The sequence below is a fragment of the Falco cherrug genome, chromosome 16, assembly GCF_023634085.1.
Source record: "Falco cherrug isolate bFalChe1 chromosome 16, bFalChe1.pri, whole genome shotgun sequence".
In the NCBI taxonomy this organism is placed as follows: Eukaryota; Metazoa; Chordata; class Aves; order Falconiformes; family Falconidae; genus Falco; species Falco cherrug.
In genome coordinates, this window is record NC_073712.1 from 4,270,458 (window position 1) to 4,296,754 (window position 26,297).

General features: G+C 41.6%; 2 protein-coding genes across 3 annotated transcripts in view; one reads left to right on the forward strand and one right to left on the reverse strand.

Moving 5' to 3' along the window:
* MAPK14 (mitogen-activated protein kinase 14) overlaps nucleotides 1-9,712 on the reverse strand; it is a 26,545-nt gene extending 16,833 nt beyond the window's left edge. For both annotated transcript variants that reach the window (XM_055728351.1, XM_055728350.1), the window contains exons 1-2: nucleotides 9,150-9,712; nucleotides 1,746-1,875 (exon numbers count right to left, since the gene is read on the reverse strand). In XM_055728351.1, coding sequence (XP_055584326.1) covers nucleotides 1,746-1,875; nucleotides 9,150-9,265 — 246 coding nt within the window. In that variant the 5' untranslated portion in view covers nucleotides 9,266-9,712. The remainder of the gene's footprint in view (nucleotides 1-1,745; nucleotides 1,876-9,149) is intronic.
* The window catches only part of SLC26A8 (solute carrier family 26 member 8), a gene marked incomplete at its 5' end in the record, with an annotated part of 25,375 nt that continues 8,780 nt past the window's right edge, over nucleotides 9,703-26,297 (forward strand). Inside the window, 11 exons of the mRNA XM_055728309.1 lie at nucleotides 9,703-9,785; nucleotides 12,338-12,469; nucleotides 16,792-16,888; nucleotides 18,258-18,407; nucleotides 18,642-18,724; nucleotides 19,086-19,233; nucleotides 20,190-20,303; nucleotides 22,947-23,053; nucleotides 24,455-24,524; nucleotides 25,359-25,451; nucleotides 25,540-25,660. Of these exons, the coding sequence (XP_055584284.1) occupies nucleotides 9,703-9,785; nucleotides 12,338-12,469; nucleotides 16,792-16,888; nucleotides 18,258-18,407; nucleotides 18,642-18,724; nucleotides 19,086-19,233; nucleotides 20,190-20,303; nucleotides 22,947-23,053; nucleotides 24,455-24,524; nucleotides 25,359-25,451; nucleotides 25,540-25,660 (1,198 nt within the window). The remainder of the gene's footprint in view (nucleotides 9,786-12,337; nucleotides 12,470-16,791; nucleotides 16,889-18,257; nucleotides 18,408-18,641; nucleotides 18,725-19,085; nucleotides 19,234-20,189; nucleotides 20,304-22,946; nucleotides 23,054-24,454; nucleotides 24,525-25,358; nucleotides 25,452-25,539; nucleotides 25,661-26,297) is intronic.

Below are 26,297 nucleotides of genomic sequence, written 5' to 3' on the forward strand. Positions count from 1 at the left end.
CGCTAACAAGACCTCCTGGAACTTGAAAATGTAATGCAGACACGCTCCAGTGCTCTGCAGGTCCATTCATTTGCTCAAGATCATCATGAGCCAGGCTAGATACAGGATATAGAAAACCATTCTGAGTCAAGCCCCTTAAACTACCATACCTTCCAGATTTGCTGGCATGTTCTGTGCCACGTAAAACCGAGCATTTTACCTCCAAACTGAGACCTGAATAGTCAAGATACTGCCTGAACCAGCTCTGAACATCTCTGCATCTGCAGGATTTTTAAACCACAACCTAGATAAACTTCCCACAGATAGATGATGGTACGATGAACTGATAGTAAGTATTTCTATATATAAACAACTTCACTTCCTTTTATCCTTTACTCAAAGCTATATAGGTTCTTCACAATACTAATCCAAAAATACCAATTAATGCCAAACACAGAACTGCCATAGCACCAGTCACAACCTAATTTTCATTGCTTAACTTTATTAGCTTAGACAAAATGGATTGATACACCATTGGTTTTGGTTTGTTTTTTTAATTTGGCAACAGATATTCAAAGCTTTCTTGTTTGGAGAGTATCTCAGCTATGAGAAAAGGTCCAGAAAAAACTCCAGGGGATGGATATTAAGCATGATCAGATGCTACCCCTACTGTTGAGACAATGGTATCGTACAGAGGCATGAAGGAAGAATTGTTGACAATGGTACGTACATGTCTCAAAAGTGCCAATTACACTGGCCACACTAAAAACACCAAGAAGATTTAGAGGATACCAGCCGCTGACCGAGGTAGTTCGAAGCCATCACACACAACCACCACTGCACAACAAAAGAAATTCTGAACAGACCACCCAAGGAGAACCTTACAATGGAATTATGCTTGTTTGGCTTTTAGTGCCAGATAAAGGTCCCAGGTTTTCTCAGCTTGCTTCCAAAACAAGATTTCCCTTCTGCTAAGTGGGAGCTTGGTTGGACAACAGAAATCAAGAGCCCTCCTCTCCTGCTGACATTCTGACAGCTCTACAGAGGACAGGACTTTTTGCTCCACTGCATGTAGTATTTGCTCCAAACAGCATGGAATATACATATGTTGGTGTGTTAATGCCACAAACACACAGATCTGGTCAACCACCTGTTTTCTATACAAAATGGAGGTTATATCAAAAAAAGCTCAACATAATATTTGTCACATCCTATTTTGTTTCCCTGCTGGTGATTTAAGTGGATGGCTTGTATGAAAAGTCATTCAATTTCCACTCCCTTTTTTCCTCCCTGTTTTACCTACAGAAATCTAGTGAACATCTACTCCACACCCTTCTGACGCAGGCAAGCCAAAACAAGTATGAAAAACCCTCTAGGAGACACTAGAAACAAGCTTAGATTTTCTTTTTTAAAACAAATACTTAACATAAAAACTACAGCTTACTACAGCAAGCGTGCAGGAGAATGTACGTGCTATCACCTGTGTCCTAAATCCTTAAGACAGCATGAACCTGCTAAGCAGTAATTTCCACATTACTCTAGGAAATACCAAGATCTTTTAACACAAAATTGGTTATGTATTTCTTGGGGTTTGGTTTTTTAATCTGCATTGTCTTCTACAGCTAGAATCCCTTGGACTACTGCAAGTTTTGTATTTAGTATTAGAAAAAAAGGTATGCAACAAGATCCTTAAATGCAATCATGACGGATGCTCAATGGATAGATCAACTTCAGACCAACTTTTCACACCACCTCCTTCAACTTACATTTTCGTGTTTCATGTGCTTAAGTAGCCGTAGCTCTCGGTAGGTCCTTTTGGCATGGATGATAGACTGAAATGGTCGGGACAGCTTCTTTACAGCCACACGCAATGAAGTTTTTGTGTCAAAGGCAGAACTACAATAAAAAGTAATCAAATTATCAAAACATATTCTTTATCAACACCTTCAAATCCACACTTAGCAACTCCTGATAGCAGCTATCTGGACACAGAGTCACAGTCAACAGTATTTCTCCAGTAAAAATAATTTCTAGGTATCCTGGTTCACAGCCTGCACACCCACTCAAAATCCCCACATATTTACACAACTGCTGGTTTCTACAGAATATGTTTAAAAGATGAGCCTTCTTCACACAGTAAAAGGAAATTTTTTCAAAAAAAAGAGAGAAGGTTATGACTTTTCTGTCTAAAACCAGTGGTGCTCTCAAACATAAATACGGCAATAAAACTCTGGAGAGAAGACGAGTACTTGTAAATATTACCTGTATTCCTAAACATGTTTTCATACACCACAGTTCATCACAAATGGCTATGCTCAAAATACTATCCTTTATGTTACATCCATACAAAAACACAAGGCCTGTGATTAAAAAGTCAACTATAACAGTTGTTAATCACAATTGAAGCTAAAATGAATTTTTTTCAGTAAGTCACATCTAATTGTAAAGTCCTGGTATACAAAAATGCATGCGAATATTTTGCTGTGCATTACCAAAACCTGTCCCTTTAGCAGAAACTTCATACATACAAATATTAGAATCCATAAAGAATAATTCCATCCTATTTGTTAACTTTGTTACGCTTTTTTAATATATTTTGTACTGTAAAAATAAACTCTTGAAGTATGTCTTTATACAACTTATTTATATTAAGAAGCAAAAGCCTGATACTTCTGAAACAACCAAAAATTTAATACATTAATAACTATGTTAAATTTCTGACAAACTGCATAAAAATCTTCCAGGGCTTATACTCAAGGAACTAAAGAAACATAGGTCTTTAACTCTGAACCAAATTACCCCTCTTTTTTCCTCTTTGATGTTCTTATCTAAAACAGCTCTGGCTTGTCAAAAAGGAAGGAGGATGAGAAAGAGGATGTGAAATCAAGGTTACACTTGATTCAAGATAACAAACAGGGGAAAGTATGGAATGGATAAAGTTGGAGAAGGACAGTATTTGTTTATTTTCCTGCTGCATTTTGATTCAGGACGAGCTCCTGATTTCATTTAAAAATGAGTATGCACTAGTTCTTGACAAACTCAAAACCAAAACCAGTGAAAAGGAAAGCTACGCATTTATAAATCTAAAGCGTGAAGCAGCCTAGCTAACAGAAATTTCAAAACCAATCACAAAAGTAGTCCTACAACAAACCCACAACTGCACATACAACCCTCACCCCCCAGCCCTGCCAAAGAAGCTGTTTGAAGTGCATTAGTTGTCACTTATTTTTAAAGCAACTAACTGGAATTAAGTTGATAAGGAGTCTTTTTGCAAAGTTCCTCATTTTCCAAGGAACTTGCTATATGAGGTTTATGAGAAATAGGAAACAAAATACAAGCTCATCCCTACGAACAGCAATCCCTCCCCCAGGTCCTGCAAGAGAATGGAAAAACCCACTGTGCACGATGGAAGAAGAGCATCTCCTCCTCTACAATGGGGCACCTGTATACACAGTGGAAAGAGCTCTCTGGAAAAGATATGAAAACACAGCTAGACAGTTAAGATGACAGGAGCAGCGAACTGCCAGAGCTGAAGTACTCAAGCTGTATACACCATCCTGTCTCAAAGAATGTCCATTATCAACTACTTGCACACGAGTTATCCTTTCTGTACACCTCACTCAGCCTGGGCAGACAAAATAAGCTATTAAGCCTTCATCTTTTAACCTTGATTTCTAATCAGCAAGTTTTCACACACCACTAGGATATCAATATTTAAGCTGTAACACTTCATGAAACACAGAATTCAATTTTATTTTTTTTAAAGCTTCACATACACCATTTCACAATATACAAACATACCTAATTCAGGCTGTGGTTATATGACAATATTTTAATGATACTCAAGGTGTTTTCTAGGACTTTGATCAAAAATAAGATTAGTCATCCTAATTCAACACATTCTGCTGTGAATTAGTCATGAACCTTTACCAGCTTTCAAGCATTTTGGGTACAGAAGGCAGCATATATCAGTATCACTTTCATCTCGAAAAGAAGGGGATCCCCTGCATATTAACCACCTTCACAGCTACTTAGTCGAGACTTCTCACTTGGTTCCCACAAGATTCTCTTTAGAGAAGATTTCTGAGCCACCAGATGATATTAGCTATTTCAGAGTCCAAAGAAAATTTAATTTCACCTTCTTCTTAACAACATTTTTGGGGTTGTATCAAGTCTGCTGTAGTAGATGCACAACCTCCAAGGAGAATTGCAATCAGCAGTACCGAGAAACTGTTTCACCAGCACAAGGACATTATGCACAAGCCCGGGAAAGAACATTTTGTATTACTGCACAGTCGCAATCTAGAGCTACTCTTGAAGTCAGAAGAATTCTAAGCTCAGTCATATTTGAGGCCTAAAGACTATGTGCCTACAGATAAAGGCGTGCTGAGTGATTTTCTGCCAATATAGATAACCACCTAATGGTTTGCATGAGTAGGGAACACAGAGCTACAGAACAGCTGTCATGTTGGAGAATGTTTTAAAGAACATTAAGCTGGCTTTCACCACCGACTTAAAACAGCTGCATTACACTGATCATATTCAGCTAAAAACGCCCAATCGGGAAAAAATTGCATGAGCCACAGTTTTAAATCCCTTTTAAAACAAGATCAGCACAAATTCAGCATTTATCACTCGTTTTTAACCTCTTGCATACTATTGTGCTATGGCAGACGAACTGCATCTACCTCAGCCTAAACGAGCTAGAACTACAGCTCTGAGCTAACCTGAATTGAATCCACAACGTAAGAGCTAGAATTAAACAATATTTTAGAGAACCTACCCACTGATTCGACTTACATCTTCTTAGAAGCAATATGTAAAGTAGCCTGAGGAACTGAAGAACACACAAAACTACTTAAGAGTGCAATTTATTTAAACATTAGATGATCAGAATGTTAATTTTTGTGCAAAGACTATTTTGCTAAACGGTATGCTGCTCATCGCTAGCACCTATGCAAATACCCAAGCTAACCAAATCTCTTCAGTGGTAACTTTGGAGTTAGTTTATGCACCCCTAGTTATGGGCAGAAAAAACACAGTACCTGACAGTTTTATCAATAACACCAGTCACTTCTGAGTTCAGGCTATACATACATGCCTGTCAATGTTCCCAACACACTGCAGAAAGTTGTAAACCCTATTCTCCTCTGCTACATTGGCTTCTGCTTCTAAGAAAGTGGCAATAAAAAAAAAAATCTCCCTATAGGACAGATGCGCTCACACTAACTACTAACTTAATTTCTTAATATACAGAATTCCCATGAAGTTCAAACTACTTACCTTCGCTTTCAGAGCTCTGCCCATGGCTTTTCTGTGCATGCCCATCTTTCCTACTCAATTCCCCCTTCCTCACATGTGTTCTGCTAATCCTACCTGTACGGCTGTTTCATCCCATCCAGCTTTATAGTTCTTTTCATATCACTCCTCACATATCTACCACACCTTATTGGAGAAGCAGGCACCTGTCCCTCCAAGTGCATATGTACTCTGGAGGCACCTGCACACTTTGATAAGCTTAAAGACACAGACTGGTTAAAAAAAAAAAACAACAAAAAGAATCCACTGAGAAACTGTTACAGAGGTCGTATTTAGGGTCATTACTTCACTTCCTCTGGAGTCTCATGTTTTAAAATGTCTTAAATCCATAGTGTTTCTCTGTTCATTTAAAAAGAGGGGAATTATCTCAATATCTTCATAACACCCAGGAAATTCAGAGTCTGTGTTGGTACAGCTGTGGGTTGACACAGGAAGAAATCACAGGTTTTGGAAGGGCTATATAACCTGACAGTCTACAAACAAAAAAACCCTAAAAAAATTATTTTGCAGGATTCTGAGGAAGAGCAAATCTTGGCTGTTTGATTCCTTTCCAAATTAAATAAGGCAATACAGATAGCCTGCAAAGCAATAAAACAAAAACCTTCTTTTACAAAAGCTATCGATACAACATACAAAGAAGCACTGCAAAAAATAAAAGAATGAGGTAAACTCCTCTAAGAGCATACCAAGTCTGCCTTCACAGCATTTTGGAAACTGATGACAAAGACTGTCAAAACACCTCTTTGCTTAGCTTAGAGCTGGCTGAACTAATGCCGTTTGCTGAGACTTCCCTCCAGCACACGCCAGAAACGAAGCAATCCTGCAGCTAAACTGAGTCACCGATCAATCCCATCTCCACTCAGCAACTTCCCACTGCAAAACGCTGCATTATCTCAGCCCTCTCCTCCTTAAGACACTGACACTTCAGAAACCTGCATGTGTTTTAGTGTAGACCTGGTTACAAAATCTTTTTCATGCAAAAGACTATGTTGTATGAATATACAAAACTGTTGCAAGAATAAATGAAACAGCGTTTCACACAACAGATGTCACAGCAATTGTTAGGTGACTTAGCAACGATCGATCTGATAATACATATCAATGTTTCTCGAAGTTTTGGAAATGAGTTCCTATCTGCATCTCCACATACTTGCAGTTTTTTAAAAACAGATCCTGAAAAATACCAGAGTTGGCCATTTGGATGTCATTCTTCCAATACTGCACACAATACTTCAGAGAACACTGGACTATTTGCTCTAAATTTAAGCACGTGCCTCGGGTGCCTTAGGCTGCCTGCTGTCTCTCTCCATCCACTGACTACAAAATAAAGTCAGGTTCTTATATTAGAGTGTTCCGAGTCATACTCGCGTTAGACATTTAAAGCGGCCTACAGCAGACAGCTCCATAGTCTAAATGATTACTCTGCTTTCTTTTCTATTATTTTCCCCCCACTTTCTAGAAACTCCTCATTTTTAAATGCCTCATCTTGACAACAAAATAAACAACAGAGCATTTTATTACATTCTAATATAATAATGCAGTAGGCATACACGGAAATATAGTTAACCATTCAGTTTAAGGGTGGTTAAAGCCCTGCAATTCACTATCCCAACAGAGAGGAACACCAAAGTCCCAAATGAAAGTAGGTATCCTTTTACTGGGAAGCAAAATTTCTAAAGGGACAGAGTACAGAACAAGTCATTGCAGGAACAGCCTAAATACTATGCATCATCATTCACAGCTTAATAAAATTACATATAAATGCAAGGGGGGTTGTTTGTAGTTTTGTTGGTGTTTTTTTTTTTAATTCTGACATACTTTCCATATCACCAGTCTTTTTGAAGAAGCTATATCACTGAATCTTTTCTGAAACACGTTTTCAGAAGAAGAACATACAGAAAGCCATTAGCACAGACTGTAAAAAGACTCACATGCCACATGGCTGAAATTGTTTCCAATACAAAATTGTTTCATCTGGCCTGAACACAGTTGCACAATCTTTGAAAGTTTTGACACAGCAAAACAGGAAATTCATGATGCAAACTCTAGTTATTGGTTGTGAAAACAAACTCTGGAAGTATTACATGCACAATTGAGATTGTGGGGAGGGGGAAAACATAAGAGGAACGTAGACTGCAAAGGATCAACCTTAAAAATACAATGGACAAGGCACTAAGATTCATTTCCTATTACATCTGGGGAGTTACACAACTCCGTGGCACTTACAGGGGTATTTATCAGCTATGGCAGTGAGGCCCTTCCTTCAACAAACTAAACCCATCTGTTCTAAAAAACCTCTGCAAGTACATTGGTTAATCTTGCTACTAGAATTGACCAGCCTTTGTCTTTTATGAAATACAAGCATTTACATAGTTGAGGCACAGCACTTTTAAGAAATGCATGTTATTTAAGCTGAATTTATTAACAATTTTATAGCAGCAGGTTAAGAACAGCTGAGAACTTTCTTTAAAACTGCAGCACATTCAAAACAACTCCTTTCCTTTACTAGCAGAGTGCAGTATGCATCCCCTCATTATGATTTAACATAAATGATATTTTCTATATAAATTTGCACATTATGTTAATGAAAAAATATGCATGCCTGCTCAAATATAGCCACAGAGCAGCTGTGTAATCATTATGCACCTGTATCTGAAAATTCAGGTCACACCTGGACAGAGTCAAGGAATCACAGAATCATCACTGAACAGCAGGTTGGAAAGGACCTCACTGATCACCTGGTCCAACCTTTTTGGCAAAGGCACAGTCTAGACACTGAATAAAAGAACATGAAATAAAGCCCAGAATGTTTGTGTTGGAGACATTTCTTAGTAGAAGGACACAGTAGTTTGTGAACACTTCTATACAGGTCTACTGCATGACTGCTCAAGTCTAGATGTCAAACCAATTCAAATGCAACCTTGTCTTTAAGATTAAACAATGTATGCAAGCCAGTTAATTTCTGTTTAACAATCCAACATACTTCAGCAGAGAAACTACAAATTAAGGACGTACTGTATTTTGCACATGTAACCTGTCATATGTTTTGCTCCTACCAGGTAAACATTAAAAACTGAACTCTTATCTTCAAGCTCTCTGTATTTCTGCAGGACTTTACTCTCCCATGCAGCGCATACTGCAGTAATTCTGTCATTCTATAGCAATAAAAGAAGTTTTCCTGTGTTGATATACTACTGCCAAGAAAAAAGAAATACTTGTAAACCCACTGTTACAAGTCTGGGATGTAAAAAGAGCCCTGGTAGCCCTCCCTCTACTTTCCCTCCCTATCAACAGATTCCAGTTAAAATATAGTTGCCTCAAATACAATCTACACTTCAGGTCCAGAAGGAAACTGGGACGAGAACTGCCAGGCCCTTAGCTCTGCAAAGCCAGCTAAGGGGGACTTGCCAGCCTCCATCCCTCTCCACCCCCCACCTACTAAGTGCGAGAAGGCACCGTGAAATATGTCTATATGAGATCATTCGGGGGGGTGGGGGGGTGGGACATGATTATCTTCCCCTGCAAAAATGTTTTAGTGCCACCTGCCATGTGGTGCAATCCCCGACGCATTCCAAAGACAAGACTGCGGCTTCCCAGCAGTGCCGCTCTTAAACCGGGAGGAAAAACATTCCTTGCAGGAGACGGGTAAAAAGCTAGGGGAGAGGGGCACGGCCGGAGGACAAGCCAGCCCCGCTCTCCTCCCGCCGTGCCCGCCCCGCACGCATCCCACCGCGGGTCCCTGCACGCCGGGGCAGGTTTCCAGGCGGAGAGGGGGCCGAGGGGTGGGCAGCAACCTGACGTGACCCCCACCCTGCACCCACACACACCCCCGGTCCCCTGCCAGCACTCACCAGACGGAGCCATAGGCCCCGGAGCCGACCGGGGAGAGGTTCTGGTACCGCTCGGGCACCTCCCACACCGTCTTGTTCAGCTCCTGCCTGTAGAACTTGGGCCGCTCCTGAGACATCTCGGCTCCGGAGCCCGCCCCGCCCGGCCCGGCGGGAGGGGGAGGCTCTGCCCGCGGCTGCAGCAGCACCACCACCGCCGCCACCACCACCTCCAGCAGCAGCGGCTGCTTCTTCCTTCCTCCTCTCCCCGCCTCGCTTCTCCGGCGGGTGGGGGCGGCCCTGCAGCAGCAGCAGCAACGCCCTCCCCGCCGTCCCCTCACGCCGCCGACCGCCGGGGCCGCCGCCGCCGCTCGCGCGCGCCCCCTCAGGCGGGCGGCTCGCGCGTCCCGCTCCCGCCTTCCCCTCACCTCAGGGCAGGGGGCGGGGGGGGACGGGGGGGACGGGGACGGGGGCGCGGTGCCAGCGGCCCTGTCACCGCCTTCCCGCCTTGCTTCTCTCCCGCCTACCCCCTCCCCCGGCTCGCTGAGGGGCGGGATAGCCCCGGGAGGTGAGCTGAGGTGAAGCGAGGCGCGGCGGCGGTTCGCTCAGCCGGCAGCGAGCGGGTCGGCGTCGCGGTGAGGGGAGACACTGCCGCTGCAGGTAGGGCGGCTCAGAGCGACGCCCCTACCGCCTGCCCCGCCCCGAGCGGCGCAGCCCAGGCTGGGCCTGGCCGCAGCCCCGCACACGCACACACACACACACACCGCTCCGCCGCCACGGCTGAGCCCAATCGCCTGTCACGACAGCTCTCGCGAGAGCTGAGGCGCTCAGGGCAGAGATGACCCAATATGGAACCAGCGCGGCGGGCTCTCGCGAGAGCGGCGCCGCGGGGCGGGGCCCGGGGGAGGTTGGCGGGTGTTCCCGGGGCTGGGAGAAGGGGGGGGTGGCCCGGCGTGCACCTGCAGCGCTGCAAATACGCTAAAATTTGGGAATTGCTGCTGTTTTTTCGCCTTTTCGCGAGCCCTGCTTGGCTTTCCTGTGCGGCCCACCTTAGCGTGTGCTTTAGATAAATATTTTAAAAAGGGAAATAGATGAAAAAGCTTTTCTAAGGCAGCATTTCTGCAGGCCCAGGGTATCCTGTTAGGGTGAGTAGCAGCCCGCCATGGAGTACCTTAGGGTAACCGTAGCTCTAGTGCTTCTGAAGTCTTACAAGCCGGTATTAATTGCTCTTAGAAACTTCCTAAGGACACTTTGTTCCCTCCTAGGGGCTTCACGCCAGGAGTGATGAGGAGTGCTAAGCTCTCCCTGCCCAGATTTCCCATTGTCCTGATCTTCCTCTGTGTGTTTGGAGAATAAACTATTTCTTAATACTGTAATAGGCCTTGCAATATCAAAGATCGGTATGTGCTTGCTTTCAAGTACATGCCTAAGACTCAACGAAGGCATGACTTACTGTAACAAGCAGGTTAAGCACGTTTTGGAGTGGAGCCCGTGGTACCTTTACCACATAGTAAGTACAGAATGTCACAGCAAGTAAATAATGTTAAGGATTTGAGTTTAAGGCCACTTAGCTTTTGATCTTAAGCTTGAGGAAGATGCGTCTCGTTAGCAGTGCTGTGCAAGACAGGCACATTTTGAATGGGGTATGGAAGCCTGCCTTTAAAACATTTGGCTTCCCATGTAAAAGCCTTTTTCTTTCCCTGCACAGAGTGGGACCCTGCGCTCTGCTGCTGTGAGTCATCGCTGAAGTCTAAATGCGAACAGCTGAAAGTTACCACTGCTTGCACCTAAAAAGCACACACTTCTGGCGTGCTGGGGGTTTTGTTGCCTTGAATTTGCAAACTCTAGCTTCACGTTAGTTTTGCTTGTTGTATTACCTTGCCTTGAGAAGAGCTGATTGTGCTCAAAGATGTCAGAAACGGCTAAGGCTTCAAAAGCTCGTACTGGGTGTGAGAAGCTAATGAACAAAATTACTCTTGAACTCACCTGTGGAAGACATTGATTTCTCTCTTCTGTCAGAGAGAGAAACTATGCCCTAGGGATGGAGTGTGTTTGAAACTTGCCTACTGTTACCTCTCTTTGTGATTTAGAACGACCGGGGCATGTGTATGTGTTTGTAGATATGTCTCACAAAACAGTAAGTACTGTGCTGGAGTCCCTGTTGCTGTATTAGCAATAGCAGATCTCAGTGATGCAAAGCACCAGACCTGTACAAACTGATCCTGGTGGTTCAGGAAATGAAATACGAGGAGAAAATGTAAATCCCAATGAATTTTTTTGCAGGTTTTGAGACTTTAAACTTGGATTCAGGATAGATTCACAGCTGCTCACTCACAGCCTTTTTATATTTCCTCTTTTCTTTCTTTGTTCTGCCCATAGCACAAAATTTGTTCCTACATGTCACCACCCTTCTTACATGTACTTTCACTTGGTAGCTCTGGATTTGAATTTTTTTTTTTCTGCCTCAGCTGTTGGTATGACAACTTTGTCACTGGACCTTGACTTACACAGTATTAACTCTCGGAGCTCACATCTTACCTACTCTGAGTGACAGTGACTGAATTCAGATTTCCTTCATGATATTAAAATTCTGAGGAATGTCACTCAGAGATCTTTGGGATTTAAAAACCTGAGTGGTATTAGATACTGATTTTATACAGCAAGCTCTGGCATTTGCAGAGCCTCAGAGTTAGCTGTTCTCTAAGTCTTTTTCCTCCAGGATTGGAAACAAAGAGAATTCAAAATTTTTCCTCAGCTGTGGTAGGTTTATGGAGAAGGACTGTATTTGGTTCCCTAAACATGGGCCTGCTTTTGGGATCACAAAATGGAGGGGATGCACACTGGTCTTTCCTACAGGGTAGGGACAAGGCAAGTTCCAGGAGGACCTGGTGTTCCTGCAACTCATTTGGCAATTGATTTGTTTGCTTTCAATAGCAGCACATCTTTCGTGGATTTCGGTCTCCAGAGGCTTGCTTATCCCTGCTGTAACTATGGGCTTCACAGGAGTTATGTTGGGATGGACTGATCACGTGTCATACTTTTTGGTTTGGTTTTAGTAGGTATTTCAGTCAGTGACTGCTTCTCTCTTGCAGTCTCGCTGCCAAGAAAGAGAGTGTTCACTGTGGTCTCCCACATTTGCTGTTTCTCTGGTTTTAACTGACTGTTCAGAAGGAAAATATGGTGCTTGACAACAATACTGTTGGTACTTACAGGCAACCAAGCAGATTTCAGGGTCCAAAGAGAAATGCAGAGGAGCACTTCCAGGCATACTTTGAAAGAGAACCGTCCTCCACCTTGGGTGGAGTGCTACAAATCCTTCAGGAGAGCAGACAACTACAATGCAGGTGAGTTCTATGCCAGGAATTTATCAGGTGCAAAGGAACTAAGGAGGCTCTTCAAGCCCAAGTGTAAAAAAAGTTAGTACCACAGCTGGTAATTAAAATGCTGAACTGCACTCATTGATAACCAAAGCAGAACACTCAGTTACAGCAGCTTGCAGCTGAAACGTGCAAGATCACTTTAGCGCTGATCTTTACCCAAGTTGCTATTTGCTATCTGCGAAAGTGTCTGTTCACTTTAGGACTGTGATAGTATGAGGGATACATGCACCGTAAAGAGAAAGTGCCAATAGTTGTAGTTCCCTCCGGTGCTTCCCTCATCCTAGCTGTCAGACACAGGCTCTCATTTGCTTTTTTCTTATTTGTGTATTTTGATACTTTTATTTCATAAATTTCAGGAGCCTTTTCCTGTTCCCTCTTAGCTGAAGACATGGAAAGTTGGATAATGGTACGACTGGGATTGACTGAACTGCTCTGGCATTATTTTGGAGCTATGGTCCTGTGTTCTTTGGGAAGAACGGGTGAGGCTAGGGTACTGATAAAGCATTACTGCTTCCACAGCCTCATTTTCCCATCTGCCAAAATTCTCTTTTGGGTATTATACAAGGAGCAGAAGCATCTCTTCTGCCAAAGGAGCCCTGCAGGCTCACTAGAAGGCGGTCTTTGTTGGCAGCATAGGAGAATTCCTGATGCTCTTCCAGCAAGGCAAATATAATAAAAAATAGGGAGCCTGTTCATCAGCTTCCCTGTTAGTTTTGTTTGACTATGAATATCTCGGTTTTCTTTCTCAATCTTTTTTTGGATTCAGAGTGGACTGTCAGCTGTTATGGCTGTGTAGACTCTATTATAAAGTCCTCCTAAGAAAGTAAATACAAAATCTCTGAATCATCAGTTATATGGGCTTTGTTTCAGCATGTGTGCTGAACATCTACTGAAACTTAAACTGTTGTTTTGAGACCATGGTAGGACTTGAGACTCAAGTCTAGCTATGGGTGAGGTTCCGTAAGGTGTGGTGAGCTAATCTAGCAGCTTGTTGCTGCCAGAAGGGACAGGACCACACAGGGAAAGGGAAGTAGGGGAGCCAGACCTCTCTCATTCTGTGTAACTAGCTCTTACATCAGCTCAGCTGTTTGTGGGACTGCAGCTAAAACGATGGGTCACGTCTGACTTAACACTGCTGTAAAGTAATTTCCTGCTGATAAGTGAAGGCAAGTGGAGCCATAGTTTGAGTTGCTATTGTGTTTTCTCGTTTTCATTCACCATGAAGACTTATCATCAAGATTAATCTCTGTAATAGTGAGATCCTTTAGATTGTGCAATAGCCTTCTGTTCTAGCGCTGTCTTTTTTATATATTAAAAAAAAAATAATGTAAGAAGGAGATTGGATGACGTTCTGGAGTCAGAGAAACAAAATTACTTGATGGAAAAGGGTGAATTGTGTATAATTATGACATGTGATCTACAGCTAACAGTCTGTCTGTCCAGACACACCTGATGCAATAAAATAAATCTTGCCCAGAGATCAAAGGGAAAATTTTGCTCTAAAGTCATAGCTAATGTTATTGAAAACTTTATCATTGCACTTGATGCTTAATAAGAAAATCTCCGTGTTCCCTCCCCCAGCTCATCATTTAAGAATCATGTCTGCCTTGCTTCCTCATACTCTTTTTTTTTTTTTTTCCCCTGTTTCTTTTCCACTTCCGTATCTCATGTGTTTTCTCTGTTCTCCATTTTGTATCCACTTGTCAGCCCAGGGATTTAGCTCTATAGTGTTAACTGGGGTCAGTCCCCACAGCCACTGTTCAAGGCTGCCAGAAGCCTTGGGCAGACACTACATCACTTACATCTGGTTTGTAAGCAGAAAATCACCAACGTTGCCAGGGGATTAAAAAGGGGAAGAAGGAGCCGCAGGACTGTGGGGTTAGTTGGAGTTTACCTACTGGAAATTCTGATTCAAAAACATACATGCAAAATAAATCATCTAGGTCCAGTCCTGCTTGCATCTCCTTGTTAAATAATGTAATACAGGAAATTTTGGCTGTGTTTTGGAGGTAGGACAGGTTTGTCTTTTTTTGCCCCCCAGATCTAGTGTTTGCATGGTTTTTTTTCTAGATCAGAACAGGAGGAATCAAAATACCATCTCCTATTTTTCTGTGGTGTTAATGAGGTCAAGTAATTGATGCATTCAGCGCTCTGGGCTCCTGTGCTGACAGACTAGCACATGAATGGCACACAGAGTATTTGCGATTCAGCTGAATGGAATGTAAAGGGAGGGGGGTGCCTATGTAGGATTCATGTTATGTGCCAGCTGGATCTGCGGAAGGCTAATGCCTGTGCGGGCTCACGGTATATGGTGTATGGTGCCTGCAGAGAGCTAACCGTAGCAGTATGGCTCCTGTGCCTGCAGAGCATCAGGCCGTGTGAAAGTGCTGCAGGGAGAAGTGCTTTACAGATTGTAAAAGGCACTGCATATAGCTTAGTTTATCTGATTCTTTTCAGCTTCTCCTGGGGAAGGTGCAGAAAGATCACACTCAAAATGTTCCCTGTCCTGAACTGGCTGTTTTCATATCAGTTCAGAGAATGGATCTTGAGGGATCTACATGCAGGCCTAAGTTCTGGGATGTTTCAGATTCCTCAGGGTAGGCAGAGAGAAAAGAAAAAACCTTCTAGCTTCCTTTGTCTATCATGCGTTTCATAATCTGTCTCCTCTGTGTGTTTCTGTTCTTTCTAATGTTATCAGGTTATGTGGGAACTTGAACTTTGGAAGTTCCTTAAATCATTAATCTATTTATTTGCATATTTGCAGGAGAACTTCTTTTCTGTAATCAGATGTCACATGGTGTAATTTCAAGGACAGGACACTACTCAAAATATAAACTAATAGCAGCATTTTCCTATATTGCAAACAGAATAACTCAGCCTTTAAAATCCACCTTACAAAACCAGGTCTCTTAGATACTCACCTGCATAGCCACCCCACTAATAGATGGCCTGCAGGAAGAGTTGTTCTGCTTCTTTGTCTAATTTCTAGTTAGCTAGGGCTCGTGTGGTAAAACAACATTGGCTTTTGTCACTAACTGGCCTGTCTTTATCAGGTCCTGAACAACTGGGTTTTTCATAAAGGTGGTCAGGTTTTCATCAGCAAAATTTTACTTAAAAATAGTAACCAAAGACAGAGAGCCTTCCTAATTTGCTTGATTTTAGCAATAGATTTTTTGCTTTTCAGGGCTTTTAGGAATTTGGCTGACCAGGTTGCCTCTGCCAAATACCAATGGCTTTCTTTCTGCTGTCTGCTGCTCGATGATACATGTTATATTCGGGACTTCACATCATATCTCAATTAGTGAGGTTTATTTTGTACTGTGAAATGTTTCTGCAGAACTTAGAGATTATGTTCAGTGCTGCTTCAAAAAACTGGCACGATGTCCTATCTAACAGGTGGATGTTACTTAGGTGAGAATCCAGACCCCCGGATTCCCAGTTCATTGTTGTTCCACTGCTGCAGCTGACCTGTGGTGAGAATTTCACCAAGTCGGTCAAGTTGCAGCTGCGAGGTGCTTTGTACCCCCGTGATGTGAGCTGACCGAGCTCCTGTATCATCACGGACACCAGTGCAAAGGTGATGGCTGGAGTGTCATGGAGAGTCCTGTGTCTCCTACATGGAGGACCAGTGCAAGCTGCTTCACATTTACCCCTAGGATGTTACTGTAAATCGTGATTTGGCTTCTGGTGTTCCCCATGGTTTTCTATATGCAGTTTCTTGCCATGACTGAACTGTTGATGGGTTTACATTCTTAATTTGTTAAGAAGCTACCTTATTAAAATGCTATTTACATGTGAGAAGGGCCTTCACGTTATCATAATAAGTGGGTATGTGGGGCTCTGGCCTCTTACGTAACTTGGCAGTTCCTTCTCTGACTGACTTCATTTTTCAGCCTCTCTGGCAGCTTATTGTCATGCATCCATTTTCTGTGCTTTACATTAAAATCTTTGTGCATGTGACAAACTGAAGACTTCGCTCATAAAATAGGGATCTGAAAATTTCAGGCAGGACTTTGAAAACTTTAGGTACTTACTCAGAAACAGTGAAAATGAATTATATATGTGGATTATATATATGAATGACAATAGACTGTCTCATACTGCAGACTGATGGGGAGGGGAGAGATAGATGTGTGGTTCTAAGGTAAGTCTTTGTTGCAACACCTCAGGCAGTTCTATTTTCTGTTCTCTGTTCTGTTGGTTCCAGGGTCATTCAGCATCCTAAATATGGTGCTGACAAGCATTCTGAAGTCTCATAATTTCAAACAAACATTGTCCTCTAACAGTTCACTGAACAACTTCTCAGACCCGACATTTATGAAAGATTACATGGAGGCCTTCACACTTACTGCATCAGTAACATTTTTGACTGGCATCATTCAGGTAGAAGAAGAATCTATTTTATATCCTCATATATATATGATATATAATGATACATCTTAATGATGTATCCTTATGTGCATTCTTCACACAAATGTAAGGACTGGAACTGCTTGCATATTCTTAGAACAAATACTAAGCTCAGCCCATTTGAATACATATGTTGTGCAAAGTGGAACATGAAGGTCTGTCTCTTCCTGTCATGCTGTCTGAAAAAGATACGATAGGTTAAGATTAATGTGTTCGTGATTAATGTAAAAAGTAAATGGTTATCTGTTATGCTGACCAGTTCTGCATTATGTGGACCCTTAGGTAGTCCTGCATAACTGCACACACTTGATGTAAACTGCTATTTTGGTTTGGCAGTGTCTGACTTTATTGTGCATAATGCAAATAGCATGTTCAAATAGCTATCCATCATGTATGGCAAGGAAGAGTCATGCTCTTCAAATATGAAAACAAGAAGGACAGGTTTAGATAATTATATCGCATCTCACTTCTCATTTGTTCCATACAGTTGCTGCTAGGCTGCTTTTGCCTGGGGTTTGTAACAACAGATGTGCCGAAGACTCAGTGATGCTTACCTCACTGCAGCAGCGCTGCATGTCATTGTGTCACAGTTTACCTTTATTTTTGACATCATGCTTGACTTCCCTAAGAGGCCCCTGGAGATTTTCTATGTGACTCAATCCATTATTAGTCGAAGAAATACATGCTTCTTGGAAGGGAAAGAAAAGAACACCTTCAGAAATTGAAGGCAATTTCAATCTAAGTCAGTTGCTAAGGGATATTTGTGCAAGTCTCAGCTGTGGTTTACTTCACCTTCCTGTTGCCTTGAACAGTGTTTGGAGCTTATTGTGTTACATGCAAGAAGAAAAGTCTGTGCATATTTTTAATTACTTATGTAGCTCTATTATATATTTTCAGCATGTCTGTAATTGTAGTAAAGCAAAGGAAGGAGAAATAGGTACTTTTTTTCCTCAATAGGTCGTCATGGGCAAGCTGTTGGGCACACTGTATCTTTGTCATATCTGTCAAAGAGGCAGCAGACTCCAAGCTAAAGACAAGTTAAAGCTAATTCATCCTGATTTACTTTAATAATGTCAACCAGGCAACTTCAGAGAAAAGTAGTGTAAAAGAGAGAAGAAGGATGGTACTAGGTCTGAGCTGTTTGTGGCAGTGTTTTCTCTGCAGATACCAATAGAAAAGTTAGGGTTTTTAAATATTGTTTTTCATCATTGTTCTTCTAACTGAAGATACCACCATAGCAGAAAGGGTGAGTTGCAAATGTCAGGGCAACCTATGTCAGTCTCCTGGAATATAAAAATAGTTGTATCTGACTCTGATCCTGTCTATGATGATTCTTTTTCAGAATCTATTTCATTGCATCCTGGCTCTCCCAAAGGCTAATGCAACCAGCATACTGCTATTTTTGCTCAGCGTGGCCACACTACAACTCAGTACATCTATCGTGATAACTTATAAACATATTCCTATTGCATTTCCTATGGAACTTCTCTTGGTAAGTGATCTTCAAAATGCCATTGTGATAACTGAAGTAACAGAGAGTATAATATACTTTATTTCAAAAAACATTTCACATATTACTTCAAAATGCTGTTACTTTCACACACTGAATCTGTGCTTAAGTCCTTTAAATACTCCTGCAAGATTGACTGTCTTTAGATGGACTGTGTACAGTTTCAGGAGCAAATGCTGTATAATCTCTGGTATTGCTTCTTGTTTTCTTTCCCAGATTATCAGAGTCACCATTATTTCTAACCGCATTCATCTGCATGCTGAATCTAGTAGTGCTGTGATCAGTATGATTCCTCAGAGGTTAGTTATCTATGCTGTTTACCAAGTCATACTTTTGAGGTACGAAAGAGATGCTTCAGCCTGTTCTTGAAATCTGACATGGGCTGGCTTTTACTGGGAAGCACAGCTAGAGGAGTAAGTGTTCAAGAATTTAAATTGCATCTGTCCAAGCACATGCAGTTTTCTGTATTAGATTCAGGTTTCATTAGTACACAAGAAAAAGGAATTTGGGAATTTGCTTTTTTATTGTCAGGTGGATGTCTTACAGATTGAGAGCATCTCCTGTGGGGTGCTGGATGCCTCTGGTGACAGTCCTGGGCTTGAAGTTAATGTGGAGAGAGCTCAGAACGGGTCTAAACTTATCTGTTCTCTGATCCTGTAGGTTTCTGCCTCCTACACCACCAGATTTATCAAACCTGAGCAAGCTCATACTGCATGCCTTCTCCCTTGCTATTGTAAGCTATTTCCTTCTTGTTTTTGTTGGGGAGAAGTACGCTTCACTTCACAACTACAATATTGCCAGCAATCAGGTAAGAACAAAACTACCGTACTTCCTAGGCCAAGAAGCAAGCTGAACTCAACTTGCAACGCCACTAACTATCTGACAGTGGTAGAAATGTAAGGATGGAGTGAATGTGCCAGATGATGGTTTTGTAGCAACTTGTTATCCTTCCCTATGGAAAGTGGATGTTTTAAGCCAATAATGTGAAGACCAAAACATGGCCACCTTTAGCCAAGAGGCCTCTGTATGTTCCCAGTGATTGGGGTGAACCTCACACACACATAGTGCTGCGGCCGATCGTTGAGGACCATTGCTGCCATGAATCCATGAGACTACAGAAGCATGATAAATTAATAGCTGAAATTGTATATGGCCAGAGCAGCCGTAGTTCTTCTCTATATGTGGCTACTATCCCGCTGTATGGATTCTCTGCCCAGAGTGATTCCTCTGAGAGGCTTTCAAGCTAAAACTGTTTAATTCCCTGTGTGATAGACTTAGTAAGCATTAGGTGTTTTGCACTGCTCCATGTTTAGCTTGTTGTGATGGCTTTGGATCTTTACTGGAATGGAACTAAGCCACTAAGGAAGCTGCCCTGACTTCTTGAAGCCTCTGGGGATAAATACGAAGGGAATGTCTTTTCCACTCAGCTTTTGTCCAGGTCTACTATGCTACACACTGAGATTTGCCACATGTTAGCTTGAAGGTCAGTGCTTCATAGCTTTGGGGTTCTAAGTGGATTTCTTTGAAAGAAGGGACTGAGTTTTTGGGTCCATGAGATCCTCAGCTGTGAAAATTGTATGCCTTTTAAGAGAGCTCATTTAACCATGGGGCACCTTGCTTTCGAGAAGGTTTCCTGAGCTTAGCGACACAGATGAGCAACCAGCAAGTGTGAACAAAAGGAAGGGAATTCCTGATAAACTATTTCTATGAAGGCAAGTAATTCGTTTGGGGTTTTCTCAGCTTCCTTCTGTTTCTGTTTTACAGGAGCTAATAGCTGTGGGGCTATGCAATATTTGCAGCTCATTTTTCAAAAGCTTTGTTGTCAGCTGTGCTATTTCTGAAACCATCATTCGAGAGAAGACGGGTGGAAGAACACAGGTGAGCTGGGCTGGATTGGTTTAAACTTCCAAATCTTCATCTGAAATCACTGTATGCCGAGTATAGGCTGACATTTAATCTAAACAATTTGTGAGAGATAAAAGTTACCCATCTTGCAACGTGAATTCAGATACCCTCTCTGTGTTGTTATATTATGTACTATATTTACATGATATTTACAGCACATGATGTGCCATGAAGGAAGCTGAGGTCCTGTGGGGAGAATAGGGTATGTTCATGCAGTTTAAAACTGTATTTTAGTGAATATACCCAAAAAGCCAAATGGAAGATTGTTCATGCACCCTTCATTCTGCCACTTCTTGCTAACTCTTGAGTACTTAGTGATCTTTTGGGTTTTTAGGGGGAGAGTCTAATATGTAATAATGTTTTTATCATGCCTCTTAACTGAATGTCTGTACATGCTTCACTGCAGCATAGAAATAATTCTATTTAATACAGAGTTGATTCCAAAGTCTGACTTGCAAGAGAAGTATCTTATTACTCAGGAGAAATTTTCAAACCAAAATCCTGCATTGCATTGTTCTGTTGTGCCTAAGAATAGTCTGTTAAGGCCAAATTTATATTTACAGAAAACTCTTTCAGCTTGAGTATTCTAGAACTTGCACCATGCATTGCAGCATACCTGTGGCCTCTGTTAATTGTCTGCTGGTTATTTCTCCCAGGCAGTGGTGGTTCGTGGGCCATGCCTACTGGTTTAGAGCAGACAAGTAAGTAAATGGCTCTGTCAGGCCTCTAATAAAGTGTTCCTGTTCAGTTAGCAGCAGTGATTGGAGCATCTATGATGCTGGTTGTTGCACTGAAACTAGGACACTTTTTCCAGATGATGCCTAATGTAAGTGACCCTGAAATAGTTATGGCAGCAACCTACTTGCTTCCTAAAGATAAAATGAAAATAGAGTTTCTAAGCATAATGTGAAGACTTTTCTGGTATAGTTAAGGATTATATCATGCTCTAGAGTTAATTGTTTTCAGAGATGCACCAAACCAAAACAAGTACTTTAAACTCTCCTAAATTTCAGCAGGATAACATATTAGCTAACGAATATTGCATCTCTCTCCAATCTCCCACTGATCAGTACAAGCTAAAATTCATTGGCTAAAACTGGATTGAAATTTCACTGCCAGCCTCTGTAATTTAAACATTGTATTTCAGTTTTGGTTTCACACCTTCCAAGCTTTTGCACACTTCTATAAAAAAATTCATGAGTTTCTCTCTTGCATCAGTAGAAGTAGCTCCAAGTCAGGTGATTCAAAATCTTTAAAGTAAAAAAAATCTTCCAAATAGAAACTTGGGTTTAGTTTCTGTGATTCTAGCTTGGTCTTTGAGGTTTATTTTAAAGCCATATGGACTCCTAAACTTCCTTCTGTGGATTTTGCATTGCCAGTACAAGAAATATAAACATTTTGTTATTATAGATTATTCAGAGTACTCAGTTTTCTGCTTTTCCCTTAAATTTTTATCTAGACTTTCCTTTTTTTTTCCCTGTTTTTCTTAGGGAATCACTGACAGAGCATTACTTCCTGATTTTTTTCCTGGCCTCTTTGTACAATGGGAGAATTAATCCCTTTCCCAAAACTAGCTGACAAAAGAGAATTTAACTATCTACTTCCCTTTGGTCTCCTTTTCTTTGCCAAAAGGCTGTTTCAACAAATGGTGTCAAACAACTTCCTAAATCTGGCAATGAACTATGCATGCTAATTGAAACCATTCTTTGAAACAGCAACTCATAATTCTGTAGATAGTGTTGGCCTTTCTCGTAGTGCTGCCGGAGGCATGGGGATTCACTAAAGAACACTGTAATGGAAACTACACATAGCATTTCAAGAGGAAGTCCAGTTGTATTGGCAGAAGCGATTGTGAAATCAAACAAGAAGTTATATCCTAGTTTCATGCTCATTTACAGTTCAGAGAACTGTTATACGTATCTATACAAACCATGGAAATAAAGCTATTACAAGGTTTTAATTTCAAGCAGTTTGTTTTTCATGGATGTCTGTTCCTTGGCATGTTTGTGGTTGCAAGCAAAAATTAACCAGATAATAATAGATGCTATTTTTCTGATTTGTACAGGGTATACTAGCTGCTATTGTGGTATTTAACATGCTTCCTTTTCTTGAAAAATTTCAGGACATCCCCATCCTGTGGAGATGGGATAAGTATCATTTTGTAAGTGACAAAAAAAGCCACCTAGGATTTAGAATGTGTTTTAAAGGGAGAAATGGATGTTTTGGGAGGGCAGGGCAAAGCAGGGAAATACAGGGGAAACTGAATATTGTTGTTGCTTCTCAGATTCCCAAAGAAGGAAATTGTCTAGCTGCCATCCAGGGCCACATTCTCATGTCAACTCTTATGCAGGATTTCTCATAAAGAGAAGGAGCCCAATGTGATGTGTTTTTTCCTGATAATTGAAGCTCTGTTAAAAACTCTGGAGATTTGAACAGTGATTTGTGATTGTTCTTTGCAACTGCTTCCAGGACTGGGTTAGTCTAGGTATACCAACAAAGCTTTTCACATGCTACCATTTCTAGTCTTTTCTATTGTCTGCAATTTGCAAATGCTGGGGCTGAGTTGGAGGTCATTTAGCATCTTTTTACTGCTCATGTTCTGTCTCTTGTTCAAAGGTTATTTGGCTTGTAACTTTTGCTGCAGTGGTTTGTTTTGGTCTTGATGTCGGTTTAGTGATCGCCATGGGATTTACCTTCTTCATAATCACCATTAGATCACACAGGTACTTGTAACTTTTAAAACAAAATACTAGTTTTTCTTAGAGTTGATATTTTAGAGATAGTTATACACTTGACAGTGAAAAGGCTGTTTCATGTTTGTCAACACTTCAGTCAGGTTATTCTGGAGCTTCCCTAATGCTATCCCAAACCAGTAATCTGAGTTTATGGGCTCTGGATTGATCCCTTCTGCTGTTGAGGACTGCTTATTGTGGTGTAGGCATCAGCCAGGAGAGACGATCTGTATAAACACTGCTTTAGGGATAAAATGAGATGTTGTGCCTTAATTTCAAATACATTCCTCAGTCTTCACTGCCATTTACCAAGTTGCTTTATCTTTTCCATAAACTCGGTTTGTGATAGGGGAGGGAGGTTACATCAGGCACACATTACTCAGTTTATTAGCTCCTAATCCAAACAGGAAAATAATTCATAAATCCAAGCCACACCTCCTGAGATTTACCATGATAGGGAGGTGTTTGTCTGAGTAGATCGAAGCCTCTAGAATAACATGGACAGAGATCGGAAGTAACAGCTGCTGCAGATATTCAGCTGCTTGTGGTCTGATCCAGAGTGGCTCTGAAGGAATACCTTCAGGAAGAGTTTCAGTTGATGTCTGAAACTCTGCTGTTATGCTCTTGGGTTTACCTTGGGGTTCAATCAGCTTTGTGAAAGGGCATTTCTGCAGCTGCTGTTCTGTTAAGTATCCCTGATGTCCATACTACTTTCAGGATATATAACCACTTGTCATTCTACCAGTGAAAGCATTATGCCAACAACACTCAAAAAAGCATGGGGAGTTATCTGCAAACCGATTGCTTTGAATAGAGTGTGTTTGACAAGTTTTCCATACATCAGAGTCCACTGCCTTCCAGTTCAGCAACCAGCCAGCCACATATTTGTTACACCCATGCCCTGAACTGACCAGAACCTGCCCCAAAACAATGCAGAAAAGCATGGTACCCCAACCAGGATATTCTCCTTCGAGGCAAACCCCTGCATTAATGCTGCTAGACGACCTCTGGATCAAACCTAGCCTGTGTGCAGCCAGCTCTAAGCACAAGTTACAGCTGCTTCAACCTGTCTGTGTGGATGTATCTTTGAGGGCAGTGGGGAGACAGAGAGGGAACACGCTTTCTAGCATAATAACAATAATCCAAGTGTTCCAGCGCTAGAAATGAAACATCATACATTCTTGAGGACACCAGTGTAGCTGGGGGCTGTGCTTGTGTACTGCTCCCCTACTCAAAGAACCCTAATTATGAGTGAATAACTTTTTGTACTCATACTCTCTAAGTTACAGTTGGTGTATCCAGTGATGAGGAGAGAAATACGGAGATCTAGCTTTTGGGAACAGATGGGTTTTCTCTGTTCTCTGTGAAAACCTAATAAACATCTTGTTTCAGAAGGAAGATGATGGTGCTGGGACAGATTCCAAACATGAATATTTATAGAAGTTTATCCGTCTACAGAGCCGTAAGAGGAAACAAAAAACCAAATGTTCAATCTCTCTGTGTAATCCAGCTTCTTCCCTTAAATGCCTGGGAGGTGACCATTCAGACTCAGTCCATTTGATTCAAAACTTAGAAAACTGAAGAATGCTGAAGTGTCTGTAGTGTGAAGGGATTCAGACACCTAGCTTGGCCTGCTTGGGCCCCATGAAGCTCCGTGGGTTGGTCTGTGCTGTCCCCATGGTAGAAGCTGCGCTGCTGTCACTTCCACAGCTCTTTGGCATTTTTTGCTGACCTGCTTTTCTTAGTCTGGTTTTGTCCACTCTGCCTGTGTTTTCACAGTAACAGCTGTGCACGTGCTAGACTGACTCACAGGTTTTCCCGGTGATGGGGAAATAGGTAGGGCACGGGCCTTTTGAACACATTATTTTCAAGACTGCACCATACAGAGTTAAGCAATATAGAAGTAGGGAGCTTTGCCACATGGGTACATTCCCAAAGCTATGCTGATGGATTTGCAAAAATCAGAATAATTTAAGGGCATTACTAAGACAAAGGTATATTGTACGTTTTCTGTAATGAGCATTACAAATAATTTGGCTTGGTTTATATTAAAGCAGCCAACTGTCATCTGTGATAGATCTGCTGGAGGTATGTTTTTAATTGCAAGAGAAGCAGATTAGTTTATGGCAATTAGGTCCATGTTGCCAGTGCCACAGCCAGTGTGTAGTGTAGCCAACAACGTCACCACACAAAACTGTCCTGAGGGTAGGACCTTGCAGACTGCAACACAGGCAGGAGGGGGAAAAATAGCTTCTGCCAGGTACAACCCTCACAGATAACAACTTCTGTGTTACAGGTAAGGCAGATTGAAGGTATCAAAATCTTCCAATGTTGTTCTTCCATCTCTTTCGCAAACATGAATCACTTCAAAACCTATTTGTTACACAAGGTAAATGCCAGTTTTTCAGTCAGTGGAAGTTTCTAAGAGCCTGCCTTAGGGAGATAAAAACTCTAATAAAACTGCCTTTATTTTTTAGACGGACATGAAAGCAGTGCCTCTAGATGAAAGTGAAGGGAGGGCTGGAGTGGAAAGAAAAGACCTTAAATGCTCTTGCGTCTGTCATCCAGTTCTACCACCACCTAGGATCAGCTTTAAAAGTGTGTTTACCTAGTCTGTTTGATTGAGATGCCTCGTTTTATGTTACTGAGGACAATGTTCTTAACTTGCCAGTACTGAAAAAGCTGTAAATGTTTATATAAAGCATATGTGTATTTGCTGTATGAAAATAGGCAAACATTACCACTGTATTTCTTTACACATACTTTATGTGATAGAGCAATAGTAGCTCAGCTGGCTGGCTGAATTAACTGGCAGTTGAAGTATTCATCATATCCTCTCCTCAGCTGAAAGAATTAATTTTGTCAGGTTCTTCAGTGAGGATTTTCTCCTTTTTCCCATAGAACTGAGAGAGTTCCCTTGCTTATAAGGAATTTGTTCCACTGCCAATACTGCCAAGCGCAAGTGCAAAGTACCTCAAAGGCAGCTACAATTATCATGAGAGCATTTCTCATCTTTACTATAACTGGCCACTGTGCCTCTTCTAGAGTCACTTGTATCCCTCTTTATCTGAATTTGCTGAATTGTCTTAGACAATGGACTGTCTTCAGAAGATATTTTTCAAGCAGTTATATGTGATTTGTAAAAGCCATTGTATGAGAAATGGGTTGAAAGACAGTGGTTTGGGAAACATAAGTGGCACCAAGGTGCTTAGGAAGTGGAAGTGATAGGTAATTT